This window comes from Echinops telfairi, unplaced genomic scaffold (assembly GCF_000313985.2).
Source record: "Echinops telfairi isolate 266 unplaced genomic scaffold, ASM31398v2 ScPeMD7_7469;HRSCAF=8507_0, whole genome shotgun sequence".
Classification (NCBI taxonomy): Eukaryota; Metazoa; Chordata; class Mammalia; order Afrosoricida; family Tenrecidae; genus Echinops; species Echinops telfairi.
The window spans coordinates 58,691,530-58,711,956 of NW_022111372.1; the positions used below are offsets into that span (position 1 = coordinate 58,691,530).

General features: G+C 49.3%; 1 protein-coding gene across 1 annotated transcript in view; it reads right to left on the reverse strand.

Moving 5' to 3' along the window:
* DOCK2 (dedicator of cytokinesis 2) overlaps positions 1-20,427 on the reverse strand; it is a 526,484-nt gene that overhangs the window by 59,760 nt on the left and 446,297 nt on the right. The window contains exon 33 of the mRNA XM_004696777.2: positions 7,460-7,608. Within this exon, the coding sequence (XP_004696834.2) occupies positions 7,460-7,608 (149 nt within the window). The remainder of the gene's footprint in view (positions 1-7,459; positions 7,609-20,427) is intronic.

A 20,427-nucleotide genomic window follows, 5' to 3' on the forward strand; every position in this document is an offset into this window, starting at 1 on the left:
TCCCCAGTGGCGTGACCTTGGGCACATTACTCAACTTTTCTTTTTAAATTAAATTGAAATGAACAATGGTTCGTTGTGGCAAATGCCAAATGTGTATCACAAAACATGAGCCACTTCAGTCATTTTCATGTGAACAATTCAGTGATCTTAATTACACTCATCATGTTGTGCAATCACCCCCACTCTCCATTCCCATGGTTTTTCACGGCCCTTACAGGAGCTTCGAGGCCCCTAAGCAATACTGCCCCTTTTCCTCTCCCACCCTTTCCACGTCAATGCTAAGAAATGATGGTCTCTACAAACTTGCCTGTCCTCGCTATTATGCAAGTGAGATCCTACCATATTTGCCTTTCTGTGCCTGACTTACTTTGCTCAGCATAATACTTTCACCTTTCATCCTTGTATCAGACATCAGGATTTTAATGCTCTCATGGCTGGGCATTTTCAATTCCCTCATATGCTTGTGAAAGCCAGGCAATGATTAGGGGAGACGGCAGAACATGGATGCATTTGAATGACGGAGTTGGCGAAGAGTGTGGGAAGTACCACGGACTGCCTGCAGAACAAACACATTGTGTCTGAAGAATACAGCCATGCTCGGCAAAGCAGAGGATGCGGTAAAAACTGGGAAGGCCCTCAACAAGGTGAGCTGGCTCATGAGCTGGAACCACAGAGGGTGGCTTGGGAGATGCAGTGTTTCTCTCTCTCTCAGGCAGGTTTGCTATGAGGTGGAGTCAAATTGGCAGCAATTACCAACAATCTGACTATCACTCCATTTTAGATGTGTGCCACCTGTTTTGTTTATGAATTCCTCTGTCCATCAGCAAGGGAGTTGTTTCCGCCTTTGGCTATGCTGAATAGTGCTGTAACCAAGACCTGCGTGCCAGTCACGGAACACTCCTGAGGCTCAGCCTTCTCATCTTTCAGATGGAGCTGGCCAGCGGCGCCTGTTTCATTGCACTGCTGGGGAAGCGAATGGGAGATGCCTGGGAAAAGCAGAGTACGGGGCTTGGCACGTAGTGTTGTCTGTTGTCACCATCACTAGCACCGTCATCTCATTTAATCTTCGCAGTAGCTGAGTGAGCTAGGTCTCAACAGTCCCGTGTTACAAAGGAGGAAACAGAAGCAAAGTAGCATCTTTGCCTGCGGTTTTAAATGATGTGTGAACTTCAGCTAGTGCAGGCAAGAGGGTCCAATACAAAAAGAAAGCTCCCCCAACTCTGCCATCTGCTGCGCCACTGGGGCAGTCTTGCCCCCCCCCCCACCATATTATCACGAGGTACCACTTAGGGCATAGTTCTGATCCTTCCCTTTTAAATTCCTTTTCATCCCTAATGACATGACTGCATCACATCATGGACGCCTTGATATCTCACCCCACCCTGGGAGGAGGATATTTGTAGGGCAGCTTCTAAGGGTTAAAGGAGCCCAGATGGTGCAAAGGTTCAGCTCTCCATTACTAACTGAAGACTGGTGATTAGAACCCACCAGTTGTTCCAGGGGAGAAAAGACCCGGGGATCCAATCACATGATGATTACAGCCTAGAACACCCTGTGGGTGGCTCTCCTCTACTGCAGGTTTGCTCTGCAGAGGGGCTGCCTGAACAGCACGCAACGGCATCCAGAGGTTAGAGCCCTGGGCGATGCAAGCATTTTGCCCTTGACCTCAAAAGGAGTTCTGATGATGTAGCATTTATGAGTTATGCTGCTCACTGCAAGGTCAGCAGTTTGAAACCACTAGCTGCTCCACAGAACAAAGATGGGTCTTTCTACTCCCATGAAGAATCACGCTCCTACAGAGTTGTTGTGAGTCAGCATTCAGGTTCAGTAGTGAGACTGGTTTGGTGTTAAGGTTTTGGGGTTGAATCTACCCAGTGATATTGTAGCAGAAAGGCCTTGTTGTGATGACAGCCAAGAAACTTCTGTGGAATGGTTCTAGCTAATTAACCCATGAGGTAACCATGAATGGCTTCATCTCTAGGACGGCCCATTTTATTGTGAAACACAGAAGTCGGGGGCTCTAGGGGCCCTTGTACAGATCTTACATAGGCCCAATCAACAGAAAGTGGTTGAACTCCAAGAGCCATTCATTCAAGAATGTTCCTCTCTCTTTCCGAGCCCACATTAGCACTGTGCCTTCCCACTGCTGTGTCAGCTGCCGCGACTTCAGAACCTGTTGGCAATTTTCATCCTCTTGTTTCCCTGGAATGTTTTCTGGTTCCTGAGAGGAGCCCAGGCCCTTCCTGCTGAGGTGTAAATTTAGGGAACATGCTTCTTCAAAGGCACCATATGGACTTTGACATAGGAAGATGCGGTGCAATGGGCTTAGATGTCAGAGATAATTGAATCCAGCTGCCACTGGTAAGGTGGCTGTTGATCTCCTTTGTTCGTGGGACGCTAGTTTTCCTGATATGTGGATGCTGGAGCAGGGAGCAAACTGGAGAAGGTCGTGTCATGGGAGAAGAAGGGAGGGCGTTGGGAGTCTGAGCAGCCTTCTCTTTTCTCTGACTTCTCTGATCTGTTTGTTCCAATTCACCCTACAAAGACTTTGAGTTGAAGAACCGCCAATCGTATTATAATACCCATTGGATAGCTGAATAAGCGGAGGGTAAAAGAGGTTAAATACTTTGTACCAAGTCATTCAGCCTATACACCGAAAAGAAAAACAGACGTGTTGCCATGGAGTGAATGCTGATTCACAGCAGCCCTGTGAGCTTCTGAGACTGAATCTCTTTATGGGAGTAGAAAGCCCTGTCTTTCTCCCGAGGAACAGCTGATGATTTTGAACTGCTGACCTTGTGGTTAGCAGCCCTGTGTGTAACCACTATGCCACCTGGGCTCTTATGTAGCCTGTATGAGGACTTCAAAAAATTCCTTTAAAAATATCTTTTCATCCTGTTTGAAACCCCCTCGTCTAAGCAGTGAGTCTCTCTGACCCCAAAGCACAGTATGGGGTGCATCATTGGTGGTTGAGACTTATTTACAGATTTGATTTGATTTCCTCCTGCGAGTCTGTCTTCTTTTTTTTTTTAAACCTTTTACTGAGATTTACATGAAGATTTACAGAGCAGACCATAGTTTTAGAATCAACATTTCCTGTACATTCTGATTCGACTCATTGATTGCAATCCCTCCCACCCCCACGTCCCACGTGGACCATTGCTTATCCCACTCCTTCCTATGTCTCCTGCTTCCAATGATCCTTCTTTTCCAATCCTCAGAACCCTGTCCTTGAGGGAACCCTGCCCTTCCGATCTAAGAGGGAGGTGAGCGCAGTTGCCAGCCAGAAGGGTAAGGGCCTTCGTTTCAGGGTGTTATTAGTCCCCGGGTTTCCATCTGACCGGCAAGCTTGATCTCTTTTATGAATCTGAGTTCTGTTCTACATATCCCCCGCCCCCCCCCGCCCCCCACCCCACCACCACCACACGCACGCACGCACGCTACACAGAACCTTTTCATGGGATCCTTCTTAGAGCAGTGGGCATTGGTGGCCAAGCACCACCTAGTTATTCTGGTCTCTTAAACTAATCAGATTTTCAAACTTTTCCTAAGCCAAAGTCAGTTAGTTGTTGTTGTTTAGTGAAATCTGCCAAACTGAAGAATCCACCACTAATTATTCAACAAGCAGTCACTGAGCTACTACTGAGTTCTTTGTGGTGCTGTCAGATACCATGACCTCACCCTACTCTGAGAGGGATTGTCACCAGGATCTCTTCATCTGCGGGTGGGTCCGACTCTCAGAGACGCAGTTGCATTCTACAATTTGCTCCATAGGCAACAACTATCCTTCGTTTTTAACCCTATTCCCTCCCACGAATGTTATTCAGAACACCCATAGACATAGCCTTCCCAAAGAAGAATTGACAGCAAGATAGCTCGTCTGTTCAGCCCAAGGGATTAGTCAAGCAGTGGACAGCTAAGGTCATTATTCTTAATATTTTCTGGAGAGCCCCTGCCTGTACTGTGGCTCCTCCCCTGAAATGTGTGAGTGTGTGTGATGTTTCAATGCCTCCATCATCTCAGAAACATTGGCATGGTGCCCACCATGCATGGGCCAGGCACTTCACAATGCTAGGAGCTCAAAGATGAAAGAGTTGGCTTTGGCCAACTCAAGAAGTCACAGTCTAGTAGGAGAAAGAGGCCAGTAAGCATATCTTGGCACCCCAAGTGCCGAGTGCTAGGACAGAGGTCCACACAGGCTGGATGAGATCCCTTTAACACTGCCTGGGGGCACCGCCTGGCCATGCCCACCACACTATGGTCAACCTCCCTCTGGGTGAGAATGCTCCACTTACAGCCTCCCAGAGAAGGCATGGTGGGTACCAGTGAAGGCCCATCCAGTCCTAGGCAAAGAAGATGGTCTGGGCTCAAGGGTTGTACACTGAGGTACAGAGGATTGTGGTCAAAGGCATTAAGTCTCTCTGTGGTTTGGACCAGAGGACAGGAACGAACAGTCTGGCAATGAGGTTGTACAAGAGATCCAGGAGACAAAGAGAATGCTTCACAGTGCTTCCTCTTCCTTTCTGAGGTCCAGCTAACTTTGTTTCTTGCATCCAGCTGAACCAATGACCCCAGGCCTCAGAACAGGCTTTCTACACAAAGGCAGGCCTTCACTGGAGGGTGAATAGGGGATCTGCAGGTAAAGAGCAAAGGAGCAGCCCTATGTCAACCATGAAAGCTAAGGAAATGAAAGGCATTGGGCTCAAGGTCAAAGCACCTGATATAAACTGGGAGCAAAGGCCTAGCTACCTTTTCTCATGGCTCTGCTATGCTCTTGAATGAGCTTGCATTTTAGCAAGTAAAACCTGCCACCTTCTGGGTACCTGAGTCTTCTATGACCATGCACTCGTTCCAGTTTCCCCATGACGCCTCCTAGATTCCAGCTCCCAGCATCTGGTCTGGTTATCAGCTCTGTTTGGGGCTCCTTGGGGCCTTGCCTCCTCCCCATCCATGGGTGCTTATTGTGAACTAAATAGGCACGCTGGGTCGGCTCATCACACAGCTGAGCTCCCACCAAATACACCAGCTGGTTTTCATGTGGAAAACTGCCCCATTAGTCAGCTCGATTGTCTTTTCTCTTTTAATAAAGGAGCAGCCAAGAGAAGCAATTGTGGAACATGCTCACGATGAATGCAGGCCTGGAGTGAGGGCTCCCCAAATGACCCCAGACACAGAGAACAGGTGGGTGTATGCCTAGGGCATGCCATTGAAGCAGAGTCTTTACGGAAGGAACAGCTGTTTGGTGCAAATGGCCAGCCTGCTCCATGCTACCTGGAAGGTTGGAGGCGATGGTGCAACCAGATGGACCTGGGAAGAAAGACCCGATAATCGACTTCCTAGAAATCAGCCACTAAAATCCTGCAGGGCATATTCTACTCTGGCACACACGGGGTTGGCATGAGTCAGAGCAGATGTGACAGAAACTCTTTCTTGGTTTTTGTTTCAGGAAAGGAAATCCACATGTCAATGTCAAGCTTCTGAAGAGGCCACCAACCACCATAGCTGTCAGATCATATTTCAGAGGTCGAGTAGATGTCATTTCTGTTGAGGTCATCGCATACTATGGGGGTCTGGGATGTTTCTTTCATTCATTGGTTCTTCCGGAAATCTTCCAAGCCCACCTGCTGCTCACGCATGGTGTATCCTCACATGGCCTCACCTGTCACTGACTTTGCCTGCCCCCACTTCAGAGGTAACAGATTCCAAACTGCCTACAGACACTCAGTCCAGCATTTCATCTGCTCTGTCCCCTGACGCATCTAGTTCAACAAGGTCTCTGTCTTTACTGGAACTCCTCAGCCTGACTTCTGTTCAGGTTGCTTGCGGGGGACAGCATCTGGTCACTGTGAGAGTGCCCACTACTTCCCAAGAGGGAAATTCACCAGGGTGCGATAACGGGAAGCAAGGGTCCTAGTCCTCTCATGTGAACTCATTTCAAAGTGGCTGATTCTCTAAATGATGCTATGGAGGGGGTCTCTGAGTAAAATAAATGTCATGCATCCAGCTGCTTACCAAAAGGTTGGTCATTCACATGCACCCAGAACACCTTGGGAGAAAGGCCTGCGGACCTGCTTGGGCCAGCCACTGAAATCCCTGTGGAGCTCAGTTCCACACTTCCACTCTTCTTCCACCATGGGGTTTCCATGTGCTGGAATTGACGTGTGGCCACTTGTTGTTCTTGTTGTGACTGTACGGTCATCGTGGGATGTCTTTGATGACAGCACTGCATGCACTGAGGAAGGCCCTAAGAGGTGACAGTAGCCAGGGCCTCCGGCAGTGCTGGGTCTCAAAACCCTCTTCCCGAGCACAGCCTGTTGGATCCATGCTCCAGAAAGCAATATTTTGAGAACGCTTTGCTCTAGAGGATGCCGTTTCATCTTTCACTCCATCAACATCTATTGTGATGGCAGAGACAGCAGAGAGCAAGCGGTGGGGGCAGTGACAAGTCCACTTAGGAGTGGAACCAGGTGAGGGACTGGGATGGAGGGGATGACAAGAGATCAAAGGAAAACCACAATGACAGCATCAGCAGAGCTTGGAGTCCGACCTCCCTGACGTGAGCATTGCAGGAACCTGGGTGAAACTGGGAGCTTCCTGCACTGCCAGAAGCTTCGAGTGTGACTGGGCTCAGAAAATGGTCTCGTCCAGCAAGTCAAACTGGATTTTCAATAAAAACATACAGCTAACAACCTTTGAGTTTTACAATAGATGCTCCCTCCCTCCGTGCTGTGCTGGGGGAAGCCGCCCATTCCCAGGCCAGATACATGAGGCTCTCCTAACTCCATTGACTGTCCACTTTGATGCACAGCCAAGAATGTCACCAGGTGCCCGTGGGCTATTCCTGGATCTCCACATTCTCACATTCTTTGAATGTGTCACCAGGAGAGACCAGGCCCTGGGAGAGGCCAGCATGCTTGGGAAACTAGAGGGTCAGGGGAAAGAGGAAGAACCTCAAGGGGATGGATTAGCACAGCGGCCACAGCACCGGGCTCAGCGATTGTGAGGTTGTTGCAGGAGCCCGTTGTGCAAAGGGTTGCTATGAATCAGAATCCACTCGACGGAACCTAACAACAACCATCAAGTTATCCGAGAAGATGCCATGTTAGACATGAGTGTCTATAGAGACCCGGGTGGTGGAAGGGGGAGAGCCTTCTAACACCTTCAGAAAATGACCAAGTAAGGAAGCAGGATCCTTCTACTCTTGAGAAAGGGGCCAACGAGCTACACAGCAAGGACGCGCCTTTTCATCTTGGCCTCTGGCAGTGATGCATGATAGAAGACTGAATACATACAATCTGCCGTTTGTTGTGGGCACATAACTAAGTGCACCTGTCCGTTGGCTGAGCCTCTGACTGATGCTCAGGCAGATGGCGCGAGGCTCTCATGATAGGGAAAGGGCTGGGCCTCAGAGAGGCTGGCCTGAGTTTCCAGGCTCTTGTTTCTTTTCGTGTCTTCTTACCTTTTTGAAATCCCCACTCCTTTCATATTCACACAGCATCATGTCAAAGAAGATTGGAATGGTGGCTTTCCGGAGCTCCGTCTCAGGGATAAGTGTCATCTCTAACATGGGGCCCACCATGCCTGGGATGAAGCGGATTTTGTTCTGGCCTGAAAGAGACGAGGGGCAAGAACACATAAACCTATTTCATGAGACAGCGGTCGTCCTCACACTCGGCCTGAGGGAAGGAAACACAGGGAGGGCTGCCAGGGAAAAAGCGAGAGTTTACACCGATGATGTTGTTTACCAGGCGTGGGGCACCCTCTTGAACACTTTACATATATTACCTCTGGGAAGAGGCTCGTGCATCATCTCCAACGAGCCCCGTTATTAAGGATAATGGCGCAGGCGTGCACAAAGCACTCAGCTGTTTACAGGGCTTTCTACCTGCATTATTCCTTTTGCAAAGGCGGCCCTGATTTCATACATGAACACTGGCAAAGCACAGGGATATTGGAAATTACATGTCTGTGACATGAGCCAGGCTTCAGAGATTCAGAAAACAAGCTCTTACACACACACACACACACACACACACACACACACACACACCAATGGAGTTGCACCTTGTCAAGAGCAAAGTTGCTATGAAGTACCTAGAAGTTTCAACAGAACCCTGGTGGCATTGGGCTGCTAGCCACAGAGCCAGCAGTTCGAAACCACCAGCCCCTCAATGGAGAACACTGCCTTCATTGGTTGAACATGGGTTTACAAAAGAAAGATGCTGACTTTAAGAGTTCTATGTCTTCCTCGGTTCCTTATTAAAACTAGGCTGGATCCTACACACATGCAGGTAACCCCTGTTCACAGCTGCCACTTCTCTCCTCTTCCATCTCCATGCTGTGGTGTCCACAAGAAGAGCCCTGGTGGTGTATCGGGTTTCATGTTGCACTGTGAAGTGCAAGGTCAGCAGTTCAAAGCCACCAGCCAATCCTTGGGAGAAAGATGAGGCTTCCTACTCCCTTAAACCTTTACAGTCTCGGAAACCCACCAGGGCAGTTATACCCTGTCTGATAAGGTCACTATGAGTCCGAATCGACTCAATGGTGAGTGTGGGCAATCGTCACGGCCAGTGGAAATGCAATTTAACCTACCCCCTTTGTAACAGTCATTCTGACTCAGAGAGACCTTGGCTTTACCGAGTGGAACTGCTTGATTGGGTTTCTGGGCTGTGATTTTCCCAGAGATCCTGGGTGGGTCGGAACCACCGATCTTTAGCCCAGGGGACAAGTGCAAAACATTGGCTCTATGAGGTTAAGACATAGCTTTATGATAGGATGAACCCCAAACTCTTGTTCCTTCTATATCTTTGACCCATGCATTCTACACTGTAGTCACACTGGCCTTGTTCAGTGCCACAAACTCACCTTGATCCTTCATGGCAGGACAGATTTTCACACATAATACTGCCCCCTGCCGGGTCTCCAAGTGCCCATTACCACCTGTTTCCCCTGAATGTGCCATTCATCATTCCCACCTTCGCTTCCTCTGAAAGGGGAGCCCCAAACACCCACCACACCTCCCGCACCTCCATCTGACACCCTGCCCTGGCACCACGTGGCCTGACCTCTTACCCAATTGCATTGTGCTGTCTTCATTTGTGCAATCATTTGATTAATGTCTGCCTCCCCCAGGGAGGGCGTCATGAGAACAGAGACCATGTCTGACCTCCTACCATTGTGTCTGTAGCACTCTACACAGGCCCCGTTGCTGTTTGCTGCCCAACGCATGGTACAGCCCGAACAACGTCCCACACACAATGGAAAGGAACGCTGTCTAGGCCTGCACCACCCCATCCTCAGTTGCTATTCACAGGCTTGGGCTCCGTCAAGTTTACTGGTGGATTTCTGAAATCCACCAGTGGATCATCAGGCAGGTCTTCCTAGCCCGTCTTAGTCTGGAAGCTCTCCTGAAACCAGAAGCCTCTGCAGCACCTCAACAACATGCCGGTCTCCATCGACAGATGGACGGTTGCTATGCGTGAGGTGCACTGGCTGGGATTCTAACTTGGCTCTCTCATACAGAAAGAGAGAATTTGACCATATTACCCCCCCCCCCCACCCAAGGCCTACAGAGCATATTCTATGCTTAAGAAAGATCCATTGAATGGAGAAATGAATTGGTCCGGTTCCTATACGACTAGCTATTTGACTTGGAAGAGTGCTTAATAGCCAGGAGAGCGTGTTGCCCATGCATTTCATAGGCCCTGTGCGACATGTCCACATGTCCTGCACACAGAGCCTGGCAGAGCCAGGACCCAGTGGTGGAGGCAGGAAGCTCAGTGGTTGTTAGAGGCCTGAATTCTGGAGCTGCCCTTAACAGACATCCGTGGCAGTTCTTTGAGTTAGGCCACATCCGAAAATGAATGAACCCCCCCCCCCCACACACACACACACATACAAAATGCTTGACTCTAATCACATTAAGGTCAGCTCTACTTTGGGGAGACAGCTGTGTCCTATTTCAGGACCCACCTTCAGGAGCCAGGCCATTTGAGGTTATCTGTGTGCCGATTCCCAATAAGCTACTACTACAACAGTGGCCACATTCCTCTCTTCCTCATGTGGCACTGTGTTCCCCTGTCGCATGGGGAGGGTCATACCATCCATGTCACAGGTGGTGGGGGAGAATAAAGGAGTTCCTGTTATGATGGAGCACCCAGACCAGCTCTTTGCTGGAGGCACACTTAGTGTAGATAAGCATTAGCTGTGGCTCTGTTACTGCTGTGGTGCCTGGTGAGGCTGAACTGTGAAAGGCAGCCTTGTGGAGCAGAACTGCGCAGACTCCCGTGGGAAGACACAGCACCCAGTGGTAGAAAACAGAGACAGGAGGGGCACTTAAGAATTACAGGGGTTTCATGGGGGAGCAGCTCTCCTGTGTGCTTCAAAGGCAGCTGCCACTTTCTCCCCTTGAGTGGCCAAGCCCAAGAAGCTTCCTGACATCAGGAGGAACATCTGGGGGCGAGGGCTTTCCAGGGTGCAGGCAGATACTCAGGTGGGATGGTGGCCTGATACGAGGGCTTTCAATTAAAGCTCCAGCAAAGGAGCCAACAGGGAAAGAAGCAAAAAAAAAAAAAAAAAATCCCATTCATCCTAAATGAGACTTAACGCCGGAGTATTTCCCCAGCATTCCGATGACAGCGGCTTCATCCGAGAGACGTCTTCAGTGGGCGAGGATGAAAGGGCTGTGGGCAGCAGAGATGCACGTTTCCAGAATAGCGGCTTCACGACACGGTGCATTTGGGTTGTTCTTGAGCCTTCCTTTTGGCCCAAGGGGGAAAAAAATCTTACTCTCTGGCAGGTTTATAGTAATTGCTAATCTAGATTTCTGATTTCATCCTTCAAGATCCTTTAGGTCTTTTTCAAACCACAGTGGGGTTTTAAAATTCAAAGTCGAGCGCAATCGTCGGTAGAAGGTCAATGGGAAACTGTCAGAGAAACCACCCCGGAATGGAGAAATTACGTATGCAACACAGGCACTGGGTGGGATAAGGATCTATTTAAGATGGTTTAGAGTGAAGGGCAGACAATGCAGGACACCTGGGGCTTCTGGGATATTTCTGACCTGCATTTTTTCTGTCTGCCAAGAGGATGTTTGGAGGATTAGGGATGGAGGAGAGCGAGGGTGATTTTGACATATGAGACGATCTCTTTGGCGCTTTCCCTGGGCAAACTGAAATCACAAACATAAAAAATGAAAGATTTCTCCCTAAGTTTTGTTGGTGGTGGTCTTGCTGAGGCTACACGTGGCAAAACGCCCACCGCTTCCACATTACAATCAGCGACACAGATCTCGTCCTCGGAGTTGGGTCACCGTCATCATCATCCTTTTCGGAAGCGGAGCTGTCCCTTCCTCAGTCACCTCACTGCCTCTTGAGCTGCCCGGGGACGCTTTCCAGTTGCTCCTGCTATTTGGAGCCCATGTCAACAGCACTTCCATGAGCTGAATGCCAAGGGCAGATCCTTTTTCAATTGATTGAGTGAATCTGTTGTTGAGTGTTAAGAAGACTCTCAGGGGGTGTTTTAGTCGCTGTGAGTTGGAACGGACTTGGTGGCAGTGATGCCCTTTCCAGCTTGTAGAGGGTCCTTGCATTCCTGGGTTCATGGCCCTTCCTTGTCTCTAGAGTCAGCTGTGTAGCACCTTCACATTGCTTTTAGACACAGACTCTCCTGCCTCCAGGGATTTCACTTATAAGATTCCCTGCGATTACATTGAAGGAACCCTGGTGGCTTAGTGGGTTATACATTGGGCTGCTAACCACAAAGTCAGCAGTTCAAAATCACCAGCCACTCCATGGGAGAAAGATGAGGCTTTCTACTTCTTTAAAGAGATGCAGTCTTGGAAACCCATAAGGGCAGTTCTGCCCTGTCCTACAGACTCTCAGTGAGTGTGAATGAACTCGATGGCAGTGGGTTTGGCTCGGTTTGGTGCTTGCATTTTGTCCATCAGGATAATCTGGGATAAGTTTGCTATTTATGATCCTTACATTAATCATGTGCCTAAGGCCCCTCTTGCCAAGTAAGGTAATATATTCACAGGCTCTGGAATTAGGACATGGATGTCTTTGTTGGGGAAGGTTGTCATTCTGCCCATCACAGTGTTCAACATTTGTTGTTGAAGAATGATGCATAAAGGATGGATAGGTGTCTCACAAACACCATTTCCTATTTCTTCCCCACACTGTTCCCCACCACCACACACTGCGCAGGGCATGCCTTTTGCTGCCCCATGATTACACCACAGTCTTGCTTGCTTGGGCTGTTTGCTCTCCGGGCAGCCTGCCCTTCCCTCCTCCTCTTTCTCACAGTCCTGACACAGGTGCTCTTTTGCAGCCTAATCCAGGAGCCCTACCCTCTTTGAAACAGTAGTCCTGACTTATTTCCCTTTTGCCAGAACTCCCGAGCATCTCCACTAGGCATGTCCATATTGACAACATCCCCTTAGTTCCCCCCACGAGACTGTGGGTTCTTCCCAACAGAGCAGGGACAGCGCCTTATGGTATAAGGGACTCTGGGTGCTGAATGGCGAAAGCTTGCTGAGAGGAGCCACCAGAAGTTGGCATTTGCCTTTCTTTCCAAGGATGACTGTTAACATGGCAGCCTGGAGCTAACCTGAGTGAAGGTTGGGAGGGTGAAGTGCAAAGCTGTTTTAGCAAAATGTGCACTGCTTCACTCCTAAGCAGAAATCAAATGCTAAGATGCTCTATGATCCAGAAAGGTACGTTGCATCTGATATGGTACCAGGAAGCCCAAACACACATGGTGGTCGTCGCCCCTTGATGATTAGGACCTGGTAACCACCTGTCATCCTTTCTTCCCATCAAGAACCCCCTTCCCCCCTGCCTACAGCCCCATCTCAACACATGCACACTCTCACACATATCTGTCTAGACTTTCCTCAGAAGAATGTTAAATACTCTTCAAGCCTGAGATGAGAGCTTTGCAATTAGCTATTTTATAATCACAAGATTGCTCAAATCTCTCCTGATGAGAAGAAGAAGATGATGATACTGATGATTATGATGATGATGCCCAGATTGCTTAGGGCATTAAAACTAAATTTTAAAACACTAACATGCATTATAATCTCCTCATTATCGGCAGTCTTTGCAAAACATTGTTAGTTGGCTATTTCACACCCTTTGAAAATAATTTTCAAAGCCTTTAAAAGGAGTTACCAGTAAGGACATTGGACTTGGGGGTCATAAGACGGGCTCTTTAGAATCTTGACTCAACCCCTGATTCATTGTTGACCTTGGCAACAACCTTGAACCTCTCTGGCACCCAGTGACCCACTTATAAATCAAGGAGTTGAATCAGATGGTGTCTCAGTTAGGGATATACCAGGAATCTAATTACTGTGACTCAACTATGGATTTAATTTTCTTTCCCTTAATATGAAGTCAAAAGACCATCAGTCGAGAGCTATTCCTCCATCCTTCTAAATAAAACAAAAAAACTCACTGCCATCAAGCTGATTCCAACTCACAGTGACCCTACCGGTCAGGGTAGAACTACGCTTGGGGATTTCTGAGAGTGTAACTGCTGGCAGGCAAAAGCCTCATCTGTCTCTTTTGGAGTGGCTGGGGGGCTTTAACTGCTGACCTTGAGGTTAGCAGCCCAATATGTAATCACGTTGCCACTGGGGGCTCTTACCCAGCCTCAACATGTGACTTTTGCCCTCCTGGTTTCAGGGTATCTACTGCTTCTCTGGACAGCTTGTCTTTTTTCCCAAAGAGGAAGAGCTACAAGCAGAAGATGAATTTGCTTACTGATTCTGCCTCATTCCGCTCCTCATTACCCAGGCTTATTTGAATAGATCTTATTTTTCAGGAGCCCGTGCGTTTGGGGTTCCTGGCACTGTGCACAGGGAAACGTGCTTTTCCTGACCATACAGCCTCAGAGCGTTTGATTTGATGTGTACAAAGAAAACTGCCCACAGCATTTTCATCTACCCTGTCCCTGCCATGTACAGAGTTTCTTCCCTCGGTAACACTTTGCTTTGTGGTGTGGCACAACTATGGAGTCAACGCTGAGTATCAGTCACTAACAATCACAGCTTACACTGCGGGTCATGCTCTTCGCTGCCTATGAGTTTTGACAAAGAGAGAGCACCAAGTGTCCACCCCGAGAGCGTGCCACTGCCCTCCAAGTGCCCTCTGCACCCCACCCATATACACCCTCTCCTTTGATTCTTTGAATCAGGAAAGAATGCTTTCCTGAAACCTCACCTCCATTGCTGCTGGTGCTTGCCGCCTGCTACTGTGCCAGAGTCTGGCACCGTTAACTGAGCAAGTTGCCCTCCCCCAGATAATCAGGGCTCAGCTAGCCAGGGAGCAGGCAGGAAAGACAAGTGCTCGGCAAGCAGCAGAGTCCTCTAAGGGCGGCTCTATTTACTTTACTTTAGTCTGGATATTCCAGGAATCGCACTTCAAGCTCTATAATTTCCCAGCCAGCGTTCTCATTACATTGAGCCATAAGGTGTGAAGTGCTAATGTCTGGTTGGGATTAGCAGGCTAACAGCATTAGGTTGGTAAAGGCAGTGGGGCGGGGTGGTGAGGGGTGGTAGGAACTCCACCCATTTGCTCTGCTTCTTCCTTCTAGGCTTCTCTTCCTATAGCAGAAGCCCTGGTGGTGTAGTGGTTATGTGTTGTTGGGCTGCTAACCTGAAGATCAGCAGTTGGCAGCACTAGTCCCCACCTTGGGACAAAAAGGAGGCTTTCTACGCTCCTGGAGAGTTACCGTCTTGGAAAACCACAGGGACAGTTGTCCCCTGTCTTACAGGGTTGCTGTGAGTCAGAATTGACTCAACGGCAGTGAGGGATTTTATTATTATTATTCCTGTATGAGACAGGTGCAGGGAAGGCAACCACCTGGACTTGGAAGGCAGACAAGGTGCCTTGGCAGCACCATGGATTGCATGTTGGATTGCTGATTTCAAAGTGAGCCCCTCCATGAGGGAAAGATGAGGTTTTCTACTTCCACGAAGAGTCAGGCTCAGAAACCCCCAGGGGTCGCTCTGAGTCAGCGTTGACTTGACGGCAGTGATTTGGTTTGTCTGGTCTGGAAGGCAGATAAGAAAACCACTTCTGGCCAGCATGTCTTTGTCCTCCCTGGAGTCTGGTCAAGGGGAAAGGGAGACTGACATCTATGCAAAGCAGCTATTGACCTTGACATGGCTTGCCCTTTGTCTATAACTCCATCTTCCAGTAAAAACAGTCTGCACTTGACTGTGGGGCACCCTGCCTCTCTGAATGGATGAACATAGGGACAGTGGTAGAGATGGGATCCAAGCAAACCCATAGTGTGGTGTCTTCAGACTCGTTGGCAGGCAGGCAGAAATGGAAACTCCAGGAGGCAGGACCTTGAGGAAGGCTGCACTGTCCTGACTCCTATAGTGGCCCTGGCCCTGGTTCCTTGGTACCCCGGTTCTTCTGCTTGTCTTGCCCATTGAATACATGCCTCCTCGGGCTAAGTCATCCAGTCAGCAGTATCTCTCCCTTGCAACAACAACAACCGACCCAAACTCAAACCAGAACAAAAGCCAGACAGTTGTACTTTCAATTGCATTCTTTCACCCTACAGGTGCTTGCCAACAACACCATATCTGATGCTTCAGAACACATGTGCAGGCCAGGGCGCCTGCCCTGATGCTGCCTCTCAGCCACGATGCGTGGCTTTTACACAGGTTGAGAGCCGCTGCACTGGATGTTTGGTAGAATCCCTTTCCCTTCTCAATCTCTTCATGGATAAAATGGTGGATCGGTCTAAATCGACACCTTCCAGTTATACTCCTCTGTGCTTTGGAATTTTCTCCCTGAAACCCTGCAGTGAATGGTGCTAGGGGCCTCCAGGGGGAGCCCCAGGAGTAGCCCTTCATCGGGGACTCAACCCCGGACCCCCATCACAATACTCAACCAAATAGCTCAGCTTTCATCCAACTTGCATTCGGAGCATTAAAAAAAATGTGTATTGTTCCACAGCTAAAAATAAACATTGGAAAAATGCTGGACAATATGCTCTCGAAAGGGCTCTTCCAGCTCTGAGGCTCTGTGATTCTAAACAGGTGGGGGGGGGGCATTTGGTAGCATCTTCTCATTCATCAGCATAATTGGGAGCGGAGGAATGGCTGCCAACACATCACCTATATCTAAATAAAATCTTCTGTGTGCAAAACAATGTCAATGAAGGACGCACAGCCAAGGGCAGGGCTGTGGGGAAGGGTTTGAGACAAGCACAGCCCAGCCTCCCCTTCTGTAGCTCTGTGTGGGGCCACTCTGCCAGGGGAAAGGAAGTCGCCACAGCCTTACCTACTCTCGGACGTATGGGAGCAAAGGGCAATGGGAGCTCTCGCTGGGAGAACAGAATCTGGGTCCCAGTAAGGTTTCAATGGGATGCCCAATGCTTCCAGATCTTTCACTTTGCGATCATCGATATTAACACATGGGAGATCCAGTCTCCTGATTCATTTGAAAACCTGAAAGATGTGACAGCATGCCTGCTTTTGTGCCAGGGCAGCAGTGGAATGGGAGAGGGGCAGTAACTGCCCCTTTTAACTGCAATGCATACTTTGTCCCTATTAACCTCAGTGACTGTTGCCATGACTCGGTTTGTTCCAGGCCCCACCACTCCTGCCCATTTTCCTGACTCTGAGGCCAGGTGCCAGCTACCCTGTAGGCCTGCACCTGTACTATTCCGTTTCCTCCTACACAGTTGAAGAGATGAAACAAAGTATTTCTTGTATCCTTTGGCCGTGTCACATTAGACTACTAACTGCAAAGTTTCAAGTTCAAACCCAGCAGCTATGCTGAGCTGTCACTAGGGTAACGATATTCATTGCTGTGGATATGGGTTCTGTTCAGTAAGTTCTGACCTGTGGCAACCCTATATACAACAGAACAAAGCCCTGCCAGGTCTCGTGCCATCACTACCACCTTTCTTATGTTTGAGCCCATTGTTGCTGCCACCATGCCAACCATCTTGTTGTGGGACTTTCTCAACCCATCTGGTTGCAGGCCTGCCCCTCCACTTGACCAAGCATGATGTTCTTCACCAGGGACCGGTCTCTCCTGACAACAGGTCCAAAGTACGTGAGATAGAGTCACATCATTATTGCCTCTAAAGACGTACAGCCTCAAAATCCTAGATAGAGTCACTATGAGTTGGGAACTGGAGTTAAGTTTTGTTTGGTCTGGCGTCCTTATACAAAGTGGGGGAATGGACGATGCGTTTCTCTAGAAAGTCAAGGCAGATGGTCACATTGCCCTGGGACACTTCTTCTCAAGCACAAGCTATTTTATTCCTCAGGGCACAGTTGGCATGGTCTGGAGACATCTGTGGTTGTAACAACTGGGTGGAGCATGCTAGGGGTTAGAGGTCAGGTCTGATGGATTGAATTTTATCCCCTCAAAAGAGCTGCTGAACCCCTGGTACCTGTAATGTGACCCTAGGTGGCTCTTCTTTTGTTCGGTTGATGAGCCCTAGCAGTGTAAACCCCAAATCTCACTGTCATCGAGTCCATGCCAACACGGAGCGAGCCTGAAGGATAGGGGAGAACTGCCACTGTGCACTTCTGAGACTGAGACTCTTTATGGGTATAGATAACCTCACTTTTCTCCCAAGGAGTGGCTGGTGGTTCGGAACTGCTGACATTGAGGTTAGCAGTCCAATGTATAACACATGATGCCACCAAGGCTCCTGATTTCAGAGTAAGGGGGTTTAAACCTAGTCCTTCCTATTAGAGTTGTCTCTCATAAAATAGAACACAGGCGCAGAGCGACACACGCAGGAAGAAGACGCTGGCTGATGAGAAGAGCGGTATGTCTACAAGCCACGGTTGTTATCAGTAACTGAAAGCTAGAGAGTCAGAGAAGAATCTTCCCCTAGAGCTTGCATGTGGGTTCCAACATCCCAAGTTGTGCGAAAACAACTTGATGTCCGTGAAAGCTTGTTGTACTGCTTCGTTTGGGCAGCACTGGGTAACAAAGGCACCAGGGACAATGTTGACAGCCAGCCATGCACAGGACAGCCCCTCACACCACAGACTGACCTGACCCCAGGTGCCAGTAGTTCTAAGGCTGAGAAACCCTGCTGTAGGGACTTCACAGACTCAAGCTTGCCCAGCCCCTTCACGCTTCAATATCACTGACTGTGCCCTGCTCTTCCAAACCTCATGTAAACCCAGCTTCGGGTGTTAAGGTACCTGATGGGGCAAGGGGGAAGCTAAGGATAAGAATCTTGCTGTGGGGGTGACCTCCATGGCTGCACTTCCCCCTGTCCCAGCTGCTAGGGTCGTTATAAGCACAAGTCATAAGGAGCTAGTTCCCCAGTGAGGTCCAGTGATATTCAGATCCCAGAGCTTGTACATGGCACAGCGTGTGGGCCAGGGCATTGGCAGGGCAGTCTGTCCTGGGCCTGGCTCCTCAGCACTCCCTTTGATTTGTGGGCTAACCACAACCTTTCTGTTACTCAGTGTGTGCCCTCAGCAGACCTCGAATGCTGCCAGCAGCCACAGAACACAGAAATCCGGTCATCCTCTGTGCAGGCTCCCTGCAGTGAGTGACCTTGTGGCAAGGATAAGAAAAAGCTATCCAGGAACACAGATGGGGACCAATGGATACTACAGTGTCTCAGGAGGAGAATGAAGAGATCCATGGTGGTCAGGTATTCGGGTTACGGGGAGAGATGGCAGGTGGAGCACTGAGCATGTTGGGGGAAGTGAATCTTTTCTATGGGAGGCTATCGTAGCGGGCACCTGGGCTTATGCATGCGCACAACACAAAGAGCAAACTCCAAGGTAAACTAGAGACTCTCGTTAATTGTAAGATATCAGTGTTGGCTCATCTCTTGTAAGGCGTGAGCCACACCAAGGCAGGGTGTTTATAATAAGAAAACCATGTCTTGTCTTAGGAGAGAAGGTCTATGAAAACTCGGTCCATTCTTCACAGTTTTTCTATAAACCTACCCCCCCAAACAAACAAACAAACAAAAAGTTTGCTAGTAAACAAGAAGCAACAAAATCTAGAGGGATTGCAGAGTTTGACTCCCAGAGATGGGCAGGGTCCCTGCAAGGGTCCCCAGGGGAGAGGGCCCAGAACAAGCCGCAGCGCAGCAGCAAGGAGAAAGCACAAGGCTCACTACTACTGCTGACTAAGGAAGGCTGAGGGCAGCCCGGGCACTGGAATTGTGGTGTTGGCCAAGGCTATTACACATACCAAGGCTCCACCAGAAAGAGAACAACAACAAAAAGCTGTGCTCGAGGAAGTTCAGACAGAGCACTCCCTGGAGAATGGCAAGACTTCCTCTTGCATGCATTGGGCATGTTCGCGTAAGGAGCAGTCCCTGGGGAAGGGTGCCGTGCTTGGGAAAGTCGGGGTCAGTGAAAAGTGGGAAACATGAACAAAGAGATGGGTTGACCCCTGTCTGCTATCACGGGCTCAGGGTGGGGCAGGGTTACGTCTGTGCATAGGGGCCACTATGAGTCAGGGCAGAAGAATACTGAAAGTTGCAAGGACTGCTCAAAGGACAAACTCATCCATCTTGGATGAAGTTCAGCCAGAATGCTCCTTAGAGGGAAGGCCACAAGTCTTTGTCTCACATACTTTGGGCATGCTGTCAGGAGAGACCAGTTTCTGGAGAAGGGCCTCATGCTTGGTCAAGTGGAGGGTCAGGGAGCGAGAAGGCCCTCCGTGAGATGGACTGACCTTGTGGCTGCAACAATGGACTCAAGCACAGGAACCATTGTGAGGATGGTGCCGGACTGGGCACTGTTTCCTTCTGTGGAGCACAGGATCCGGGCTGAGCATCAGAACCGACTTAGTGGTACCAAACATCATCGGCATGAGTCAGAGCAGACTGTACGGCACCAACACCAGTGATCCCCATTACGACTCATCCAAGCATGCTTTCAGCAAGGATTTATGGTATTGGATTTAGGCCTTGTACAAGGTATCTGACCTCTACCTTGTGGAATCAAATTGTGGCCTGGGATGTTGTAGGTGTGTCACCTCAAGAAAGGTGCTTGCCTCTCTGAGTTCCCTTATCAATGAAACCAAGGAACCTTTTCCATGTTGCAGGAGGTTATATGACGATTATGTATTATATGAAATCCTCCCTTGTAGCTGAGGCCTGACTCAAATCCTCAAGAGATTTTTTCAAGTTCATCCCTCCCTTCCCTATCTGCTCAGGCATCACTAATGCACTCTGGAACACTGAGCAAAGATAGGTTATGGGGCTACCAGCCCTCTTCTTCCACGTAAGCTCTTCTCCCCAGGAGGTGAGTGGGTCTCCTGCGGACCACCAAACCAGGCAAACTCACTGCCATTGAGTCAATGCCAACTCATGGAGAGCCGAGGGGACAGGGTAGAATTGCCCCCTGTGCGTATCTAAAACTATGACTCTCTACAGGAGGAGAAAGACTGGTCTTTCTCC